At 38.5% G+C, this 11552-nt stretch overlaps 1 protein-coding gene across 1 annotated transcript in view; it reads right to left on the reverse strand.

The window, feature by feature from the left end:
• Window positions 1–11552, reverse strand: part of KCNH5 (potassium voltage-gated channel subfamily H member 5) — a 314764-nt gene that overhangs the window by 210805 nt on the left and 92407 nt on the right. Inside the window, exon 7 of the mRNA XM_040477339.1 lies at window positions 9524–9950. Coding sequence (XP_040333273.1) covers window positions 9524–9950 — 427 coding nt within the window. The remainder of the gene's footprint in view (window positions 1–9523; window positions 9951–11552) is intronic.

Genomic DNA, 11552 nt, shown 5'->3' on the forward strand with positions numbered 1-11552 from the left:
CCCATTTCTCTTGTTGTTCTCCCTTCCTTCTTGAAGTTGCAAGAAACTTCTTCTGGAGCCATGCTTTCTTTTTATCCTTCTGGGCTCTCTTCTTTATCCTTCTGTGGCTCTCCTCCCTCAAGTGTCATCCTTCACCAGCTTCATTCTGAATCTACCCTGCCACTCTCTTGACATTGGTTACTTTCTCTACCCTGTGATTCACAAAGAGATCTCACCATGTTTTACATCTCTGGAACCCCAAAAGCACACTTTTAACTGTCTAACCTAATGTACATTACCACCTAAATGACCTCAGGCACCTCACACTCAAACATGTTCAAAATAGAACCATTCTCTTCCCCCAGGAATAGTTGCTTCTTTTTTCCTATCTCAGAAAAGAACGTGGTCATTCACACAGCTGAATTAGCCAGAAACCTTCCAGTCCTTTTGGATTCTTCTCTCTATCATATTTGACACATTTATCCACTCACCAATAACAACTTAAAAAAGCATTTCAGGAATTTTATATACAATCTATTTTTGAGTATTCCAAAAAAACTCTGCAATGTAGTGATCTCCATTTTACAGATGAAGGTCTAGATAACTGGTGTAAATTCTTTTTTTTTTTTTTTAATTTTTTTTTCAACCTTTATTTATTTTGGGGACAGAGAGAGACAGACCATGAACGGGAGAGGGGCAGAGAGAGAGGGAGACACAGAATCGGAAACAGGCTCCAGGCTCTGAGCCATCAGCCCAGAGCCCGACGCGGGGCTCGAACTCACAGACCGCGAGATCGTGACCTGGCTGAAGTCGGACGCTTAACCGACTGCGCCACCCAGGCGCCCCATAACTGGTGTAAATTCTTAATAATTGAACATAGGTTTGTCTGACTCTAAAGTCCACGGTCTTTTCATAAACTATGTTGTCTTCCTAGACTGTGGGAAAGTATGAATATGCCACACCTGGCCTGCCACCTGCTTAAAGTTTTATTGGAACATAGGCATGCCCATTTATTTATGTCTTTGCCTCTTCTAACACTACAACAGCAGAGGGGCACCTGGGTGGCTCAGTCAGTTAAGCATCTAACTCTTGGTTTTGGCTCACGTCATGATCTCACATTTCGTGGGTTTGAGCCCTGCATCAAGCTCTGTACTGATAGTGCAGAGCCTGCTTGGGATTCTCTCTCTCCCTTTCTCTCTCTGCCCCTCCTCTGCCCAGGCTCTCTCTCCTCTATCTCTCTCTCTCTCAAAATAAATAAACATTAAAAAAAAACACTACAATACCAGACACGAGTGGTTGCAACAGAGACTTGACCATGAAGCCTAAGATAGTTGTTAACTGTCATTTTACAGAAAAAACAATTTGCTGGTTCTGAAACTGCCACCTTCCATATCCCTACCCCCTCAATTTATGACTTCCTGAATCATTGCAACAGCCTCCAAACTGGTTTCTCTACCTGCAGCTTTTCTCTGCTCCAATTCATCCTCCACACAGAAGAATGAAATTCTTCTTTATCTCACAACCTTTAGGATAAATGATAAACTCCTTGCCAGGCTATGCAAGTGAAATACATGGAGTTCTACAAAAGGGCCAAGCCATTTCATTCGTGTTTTTTTCACATATGTTCCCTTTATTTCAAAAAGTACCGAAGTCCAGTATGTTTTTCTATTCTAATCTCATGAGTCACTTCCTCCCAGAAATCTTCCTGCATTCCTCAGGATAAGCTAGGTAAACTTTTTTCATTCATTCAACATGTTTAATGAGCATAACTTTCAACTAGGCACAATACTTTGTGCTAAATATGTAATGACAAATAGGACAAAGAACAGACCCTGTTCTTACCTGCTCTGTAGTTCAGCCCAACTTCTTTGTTCATCTGTTCAAAGTCTTAGCTTTTAGCTCACCGTATAAAGACAAATAAGAAGGAGATGACGATGGAGAAGTAATGAAGATGGGGAAAGAGTTGCACATGGAAATGGGGACAGAGATGGAGATGGGGATGGGGATGCAGACGGGGATGGGAATGGGGAAATAGATGCATGTGAAAATGGGGACAGAGACGGGGATGGAGATAGGGATGGGATGGAGATGGGGATGGGATGGAGACGGAGATGGGGATGCGGATGGGGATGGAGATGGGGATGTGGATGGGGATGGGGAAATAGTTGCATGTGGAAATGGGAACAGAGATGGGGATGGGGAAGGGATGGATATGGGATGGGGATGAGGTTGGAGAAGGGGATAGAGATGAGGATAGGAATGGGATGAAAGGAGGATGGACATGCAGATGGATATGGACATGGAAACAGGGATGGGCATGATGATGGAGATGGGGCTGGAGACTGGGATGGGGATGGAGATGGGAATAGAAATGAGGATGGAGATGGAGAGAGAAGGCGGATGGACATGGACATGGGGACGGGGATAGAGATAGAGGGAATGGGAGAGAAAGAAAGATGATTCAGTGATTCTCTTGTCTGACACTCACCATACTACTAACTTACTGAGAGCCACAAAGCATCCAGTTTGTCTGCTTAATAACTGTCTGGGACAATGATGAATGAATTAAATAATTTTGAGTGATACTGAGACACAAGGTAGTTCCAGAGACCAGCTCTTTCAAAGAGACCAGACTAATTACTGAGCCACTGAGAAAATTTCCTGTTTTCTGGGAAAACTCAATCTTTATAGAATCCGAGAGGCTTTGTGAAAATGTGACTAGGCATAAAAAGAAACATGAATATAAAAGAACATTCCTGCAAAAGATACAAGTTCTATTGTGATTAAGAAATGGAATAAAGTACACACCACATAGCCTTTTCCTAACTACCAGGCTATACATCTGCAACTACTAAACCATGAATAAAGGTACTTATAACCCTGAACTTTGTGTTCCACAAAATGTTTTTCCTCATAGGATACTCAGCTTATTAAAGAAAAGAGATTTAAAAAAAAAAGAAAGAAAGAAAATCTTTTTTACAAGCAGAAGTAAAGCAGACACAAAGAATTGACCCAGTTTCCAAAATAAACATTAAGCTTAAAAGTCTCTCCATCTGGCTGAATCTAAAACCAGAAATGAAAATCAGCATGTTCACACTCCACTTCCTACCTACACCACAACAGCAAGGGCAAGAAAAAATTCAACATGTAACTTAGGATTGTATCTCAGTCACCTAAAGTCTCATGTTAAGATCCGAAGAATAATTGTTTTAATATTGGAAAAGGGCAACAGTTCACTTTTATTTTTTTAAAGCAGCATTTCTTTAATATTTATTTTATTTCATTCTACTTTTTTTCTTCCAAGTTTTTATTTAAATTCCAGTCCACTTTGAAACCTGCCTGGACATCCGTGTAGGCCAAATATCCTTCAGAGTTCCCACTGGTCTGGTGCACACACTTCTCCTTGGGCCCTACTCTTATGTCCTGAAGCAAATGTCTTTCAGTCTATCTAGCTGCCTAATTTCTATTCAAAAAACACTGTTCTCTCCAAAAACAATATTTTCTTTTCTCTACAAGATTTCCTGACAGTGTCCCCTCATTACTGAATATATTCCATAAAAGATGCACCTTACTCTCAATAAAATTGGCAAGATATGTAATATACATGAAAAACCCTAAAACCAGTAAGTGGAACGTCTTCCATTTCATTATTAACCTCATTACCAACAGCCAACCCAACTCTAAGAACAGTGGCATAACTGCACTAACAGAATCTGAAATACTTGTTAGCACAGACAGGAATATTAAAAGTCATTTATTTCAACTCCTGCATTACACAACTGAAAAACTAAAACCAGAGAGATTCAAAGACTCTCTAAGGTCGCACAGGCCTTCACCCTCAACTTATTCTATATTCTCCCAATCTCTGGGTCTCACCATTTTCTATTTATTTCCTTTTCCTATGGAGAGAGATAAAAGCAATGCCTATAATCTCAGCTTGGCTTTTATCTGAACTCCACAGAGAATGCTAAATTAGATCATCAACTGGAGAATATGGTGCATGGCATCAGCCTCCTCTGCGTGATGTTGAGTGACCAGTGTGTAACCAAGGGCTCCCTGGTGGCTTAACCACCCACATGAAGATTCGAATTTCTCTTCATGCACATCTCACTAGCAGATGGTCCTGCTGTACTTCTAAATATGCTAAACCATTTGCCTGCTGCATTGTAAACCATATCAGTCAATTACACAAGAGTTCTTAGACTGTTTGGGCTATCATCTATTACATCCTGTTTGAAAATTGCAGATTAGTGTTTTTATGACTATCTGCCTACCAATTAATCTCAGCAGTTTTCATATTTATAGTTTTTAGTCTTTCTTTGTTTTACTTTTAAAGATTTAATTTGCACGACATCCCACCAGGACAGATTCTGATTGCCATATACCACGTGAGTCAGGCTGCTTCAATCTAGCAACTAAGCAGGCAAAGATAGGGAAAAAATGCTTTTAAATACAATAAGTACCCCAAGTCTAATCTTATTTTAATTTATTTTCATATTTATTTATTTATTTACTTACTTATTTTTGAAAGAGAGAGAGAGAAAGAGAGTGCAAGCAGGGGAGGGGCAGAGGGAGAGAGAAAGAGAGAGAAATAACCTTAAGCAGGCTCCACTTCCAGCATGGAGCCCAACGGGGCTCCATTCAATGCCCTTGAGATCACAACCTAAGCCAAAAATCAAGAGTCAGATGCTTAACCGACTGAGCCACCCAGGCGCACCCCTGCAAAGTCAAATCTTATAGTCCTCTGAAATATGCTGTGTACATGTTTACTAATGTATTTAACAGTGTATTAAAACAAAATAGGGAAGCCTGGGTGGCTCAGTCAGTTGAGCATTCTACTTCGGCTCAGGTCATGATCTTGCGGTTTGTGAGTTCCAGCTCCGCGTCAGGCTCTGTGCTGACAGCTCAGAGACTGGAGCCTGCTTCGGATTCTGTGTCTCCCTCTCTCTCTGCCCCTCCCCGGCTCATGCTCTGTCTCTGTCAAAAATAAATAAACATTAAAAAAAATTTAAAAAGAAAATTTTAAACAAAATAAAGCAAGCAAATGAACAAAAAATAGAGAAAAAGTGAGAGAGGAAAAGAGAAAGAGAAAATTTATGGTTGGACATAAATTATTCATGGCATAAAGTTATTTATAACTTTTATTTTATATGTTTCTTTTTTAAAAAAATTATAGTGAAAGATGCAAGTGTATAGATTTTTATAATGGTTGGATTAAAGAAAAATACAATTTATATGATCATTTAGTAATGAAGAAGAAACTAAGTAAGCAATTGCTTCTCTGATAAATCTTTAAAAGTGGATTCATAAAAATACATTAAGACAAAAGGATAATCATATCAGAAACATTCCATTCTCATATTGCTTTGTTTTATAGTCATCAAAACAAATCATCAGTGCACTAAGGTACTTTCTGAATAGAAGCAAAATTAGTCAGTCTGCTAATCTTTGTAAAAAAGAAAATAATTAGGGGCTCAATAAGATTATACAAATGAAATGGATTAGAGAACATTTCATGAAGGCATCATGACATGTTTACTCTGCAAATAAGCAAAGACATTACCCACATCTTGATCTTTAAAAAAAACGTATGCAGGGTATGCAGTATGCAGTTGAACTTCCGAGACTTGATTTCGGCTCAGGTCATGATCTCGGTGTTTGTGAGTTTGAGCCCTGCATCAAGTTCTGCACTGACAGTGCAGGGCTTGCTTGCAATTTTCTGTCTCCTGTCTCCCCCCTGTCTCTGTCCCTCCCTTGCTCACTCTCTCTCTCTCTCTCTCAAAAATAAATATAACATCTTTTTAAAGTATGCTATTTTCCACAACTGCTGTAGAACTCAACACAAAAATATCTTTTCACAAATGTCCTCTGGCAGTGAATTTGATGAATGTCAGCAGAGCTGTCAGGTTCATTCATGAATGGACAAGTGCAGAGGAATGAGAGAGAGTTAACTACCCTGCGGTAGTGTAATGGCTGCTACCAGAGCCATGGAGTTCTACCCAAGGCATAGAGCATGCCAAAGCTGAGAAGAGACAAAATTGAGATAAAGAATGCATGGTGGTAGATATATGTTGAGAAGATCCAAAAAAACTTTTCCAGTTCTATAATCTGAGCAAGGTGATTCTCCATCTTGGGCAAATGATGGAACAAAGGATTTAAGTCTAGTAAATCTCCGGGTAGCAGGAAGAAGAAATACCCTGGGATCCTGCTGATGCAGAAGGGATCAAAAGGGAACACAGAGTGACTGGAATTGAAGGGAGGCCACAGTCATAAATTTTGTCTGAAGATTTGTCTGATAGCAACAAGGAGAACCTTGGGACTGTGTTCCTGGATGGAGTCCGCATGCAATTCAGCATCAGAGGGGAAGGACCTAGAGGTCAGAGAGGAAAGCCCATTAAAGAAAGAAGAGGGCTCAGAGAGGACCTAGGAACTGGAACTGTTGCCATTAAAATTTCTCAATTTTGCTAGAAGGCATGGAAATTTCAGATGACTTTCTCCAGAAAAAGAAGCTATGATTTACAAGTAGTGATTACTTCTTCCACAGAATATAGGCATTTTTCACAACAGAATATAGGCAGTTGGTATCTCCATCAACGTTTTGATGAAATACTTTTCTTAGTTACTGTGTTAAAAGGTTGTAAGTGGTGCTTCTCAAACAGCCAGCATGGATTGACTAGAATCTTAACACAACTAAAAGCATGAACCTTTCTGTTTTCTATCTCCCTCTTCTCTTACTCTCCTACTCTCCTTCCCCATCACACACACATACACAGAGAGAGAGAGAGAGAGACAGAGAGAGAGAGACAGAGAGAGAGAGAGACAGAAAGAGAGATGGACACTAAATCCCTGGCTGTATCTATGGCTGATAACACATATTGGGAACAGTAGTAGTTTGTTTTGTTTTCCTTGGTGTTATTGTAGGGGGAAAAAGTGATACTAAGACTACAAATAGCTTCAGTAGGTACATTCGGTTGATATTTTGAGCTTGTGTGTCTAATAAATTTTGGAATTGTGAGAAGTTACTGTTATACTTCATGGGTCTTGACAGTTTTCTATCAACTTCTTGGGTTGTTTCAAAGGAAACATATCATTAAATTACTAAGGACCCAGGGACTAAGAAGGAAATTAAAAGGCATCTCCCTGGGACGATCTTGGCAATAGAAACTGGACTTTGAGGCATAAAAAAAGAACAAAAACAAAACCAAAAACAAACAAACAAACAAAAAGCTAAAGTCAACAGACAAAAAAAAATGTCAGAAGCTAGTTTATAAACAGAAAACTACTGCTCAGGTGTTAAAAGGAAATAGAAACTCAGAAAAGAAAAGGACAAAGTTTGAGACTAGGTGTTCATCTTGAAATCAAGACAAGAACTAAAGAGAAAGAAAAGAAGGAGAAAGACATTTAGATATAGCAATATATTCGGCCACACATGAAGTAGAGAAAGGATGGGCCCAAGTGAACCGAATAAAGTTTTGTTGGATTTCAAGGGGTTATGATGACTGAAAAAAGCCAATTTCAAAAGGTCACATTTTTCATGATTCCACTTACATAACATTCTCAAAATCACAATATTATATAGGTGAAGAGCAAATCAGTAGTTGCCAGGGTTTAGGGATGCTTTAGGAGAAGGGGTGGGTATGATTATAAAGGGGTAACATGAGAAAGGTTTTTGTGGTGATGGGACAATTCTGTATCTTGATTTCAGTGGTAGTTACAGGAAGCTACACATGTGATTAAAAAAAAACAGAACTATAAACGCATGTTGTATCAGTGCCAATGTTGATCTTGTGCTGGATTATACAGGATGTCATTATTGGAGGAAACTAAAAGGCACAAAGGCCCTCTCTGTACTATTTTTGCAACTTCCAGTGAATCAATAATTGCTTCAAAATAAATTTTTTTAATCTAACTACGCTCAAGTGTAAGGCAAAATGCATTATATAATACAAAAAGTAGTATAGTAATAAATACCACATCTGACAAAATGTCTTCTGAATTTATAAAGCACCGATCAAGTTGGGTTTATAGACAACAGTTTAAGAAATCATCAGGATCTTTTTGTATGAAGGAACATATTTCTTCCTACAAGCCTCTGAAGCAGACAGCACCTGGAATTCTCAGTCTACCTCTTTAAACAGCGAGTGGAACCTGTGCCTTCTTGTTTCTGTACCTGCACAGAGGAGCACAGAGACGGAAGCTAAACTGCCAACATTGGTGCTTCAATAGCTATCAAATATTCTCACCTCTGAAAATGTGAAAACTGCCTTACTTTGACCTAAGACATTGACTTTTCATAGGCCTCTTGATACTCCTGGACTCTTAAAATCTTTCCCATCATTCACAAAATATAGGGGTGCCTGGGTGGCTCAGTCAGTTAAGTGGCCGAATCTTGATCTCTCAGGTCATGAGTTCAAGTCCTGCGTTGGGCTCTGTACTATCAGTGCAGAGCCTGCTTGTGATTCTTTCTGCCTCTCTCTCTGCCCCTGCCCCACTCATGCTTTTTTTCTCTCTCTCAAAATAAATAAACTTTAAAAAAAATGTAAACCTCCCCAATGTGGAATCTCAGAAAGGAGGTCTTATACCACAAACCAATGACCATGTCCTAAAGGCTTAACAAGTACTAATAACACTAATCATACCTCCAGTACAATGATCTTAAGGTTACTCTGGGGGGTTAGAATTAGGCTTGGATAAATCATCTAAGTCAACTTGAAGGGGTATATAATGGTGAAGTCTCCCCCATAATCTTCTTTTAAAATAGCTTCTTTGATATGTATTTCCTTAATTTCTGATCTGACACAATCCAGTCTCAGTCTGAGTGTAGAACACATGGTCTTTCAACTCCTTTAGAGAACATTCTAGTCCCAAGAACACCATCCAGGCATTTAGTACTCAGGAAGCCTGCTAACTCCCAGATACTTTTGTCATTGCCAAATGAGCTCGTATTTACTAATCCTTTAATTCTCTCAAAGGAGCATATATTAAACCTAGAGTGTTTATTAACCTAGAGTATTTGCTACGGAGACTAAATTTATGAAACTTTTATTCTTCTTAATTGTAAAAACCTGCAGAAAACTATCCTGAGATCAACGTTAGTCAAGAATTCAATTACTAACTAAAGTATTTTCTAAACTATGTATCACCCATCATATCCTGGCTGCTTTTTTTGGAATTTAATACACTGCCAACAAAACCTATGGGATGTGCCAGATGCTGCCTTTCTAGATGCTGGTTTCCCTTGGAAAGAGCTCTGCTGGTTACAAGGCTGTGAACAGAATTAAATCAAAGAGTTCCCATTCCGATTTTCGTACCACTCTATCAACACTGTTTTTCATGTGCTCAATACATTCTGAAAAGTAAAATGTATTATTTTGCATTTTATTTTCTAAGGCTGAATAAAAATTAAACCAATGCAAATAATATGGAATAAACACCTTTCTGAAGACAAAGTAGTTTCATTTTAATCTTGTTAGAGACTGGAGCCTGGAAAACTACCAACAACAATAATTTTTTGGTAATTAAAAAAGAAAAACGAGATACTTACAGCCAACCATCATCATGGCCACTGAAAACATCTTCTCCACATCGGTGGTAGGAGCTATGTTTCCAAATCCTATGGTTGTAAGGCTTGTCATGGTAAAGTAGAGAGAGGACACGTACAGAGAATCCTTGCTGGGTCCTCCTTCCCATATCCCTGCACTGGTATTATATCGATACGGAGTCCCAATGCTCAAGGCCAGCTGGTAGAGCCAACTGTCTATTTGGATCGTGTTCGTCACTTCATCGATGACCTCATAGTCCCCAATGCTGTACCATATGCAGGCCAGCCAGTGGGCAACTAGTCCAAACACACATACCAGGAGCACGAGGACTGCGGCTCCATACTCTAGGTAATGGTCCAATTTCCTAGCAACACGGCCCAGTCGCAAGAGACGCACCACTTTTAAAGAACTGAAGAGACTGCTGATTCCCTAAAGAAAAGAAAAGAAAAGAAATGACAGGACACTTTCAGAAAAGAAAAGGCTGGGAAACAATTCAATGGTTTACCTTCATGAACTTGATTGCCCATTTATATGCTAAGAACATACACATAATATAGCTATGACTTTAAGTCCACAAAAAAGCTAAAATGCTAAGGAAACTTTTTTCAAAAGCAGATTTATTTTTCCACCAAGAAATAAGATATTTCTGAATTATTAAATAAGACAACTTTTCATTAGCTGAGGAAGATCCAATTTATCTTCATAAGTGAAGTATAAATAGCACAGAGGAAAAAAAACCAAAGGAGAAAATTGCTCAAATGCAATATATACAGAGCATAGAAACGGGATGATGAAATCAGACCTTTTATTACTTCTTTCCTATAAAACTTTTCCTCTACTCAAAAACATTTATTTTTACTTCTCATTTTGTAATAGCTATGAGCAGTAAAACTTCTGAAAAAGGAATCCCAATCTTACTGGCAAGCAAACAGGAAATACTTCTGTGCATACGAGGACAATGAGCAAATGCCATTGTTGCTTCCACTACCTCCTGTCACAGTCATGATAAGCACTAAATTTGTAGAGCTCTGAAAAAGTTAAGAGTTGAACGTAGAATGGGTACGTAACCTACAAAATCCGATCATCCTTTAGCAATAGTTACAGAAAAGAATACCGTAAGGGAACAGCAACAAGATAATTCATATTTTGCTCAAAGCTTAAAATCCAAATACAGCATCATCCAAATGGAAATACAGCATCTACTTTCTTCAATCAATGAAAGCCCCATAATTATTCTTTTTGGAAGCACATAATAAGCCATGTGGGGAAAGACGATAAATTCACTCCTGATGCAGGTAGGGAATATAGAGATGTGATCTGGAAGCCTCTCGTCTGACCCTCACCTCCAAGACTCATGAAGACCATGACTCCCTTATTGCTAATTTTTTCTCCCAGAGAGGAGACAAGGAGTCTAGCATAACTTACCCTGAGCTTCCTTCTGACCAACACAGAAGAATTGGTTGGTATAGTGGAACAGATGTGACAGCAATAAGACTAATTTGGGCATTGTAAAGTTCTTGACAGTTAAGGTAAAAGGATTACTAATGTATTTGGTTATGTTCTACCCCATATGGTAGGTAGCATATGATTTAAATTTTTCAAAATAAATATTTGAAATAGAACAAAGAAAAGTAGAAACAAGAGAACTTGTACAAATGAAAGAGTAGCAGGAGCATTTTGACAGTTTTCTGTCTCAACCTCAATACCTTGGGCTCTATTTCAGCTCCTATTCTCAAATGCTGTGGCATCAGTACAGCCTTAAAATAAATTCTCATTTTTCTTGAACACTTGAGGGGAGAAAACAGATACCAAACTTTAGGCAGTTAAAAAAAAGCAGAATTATGAAAATTCAAAAGATGAATTGGCATAATTTACTGACAACAGATATCGAAAGGCAAGAGCACTGGGTGTTGTATGGAAACCAATTTGACAATAAATTATGTTTAAAAATAAATGATAAAATAAAAGAAAAGAGAAAAGAAAAAGAAAAAGAAAAAGAAAAAGAAAAAGAAAAAGAAAAAGAAAAAGAAA

This window comes from Herpailurus yagouaroundi, unplaced genomic scaffold (assembly GCF_014898765.1).
Source record: "Herpailurus yagouaroundi ecotype Mexico unplaced genomic scaffold, PumYag 141, whole genome shotgun sequence".
Lineage (NCBI taxonomy): Eukaryota > Metazoa > Chordata > Mammalia > Carnivora > Felidae > Herpailurus > Herpailurus yagouaroundi.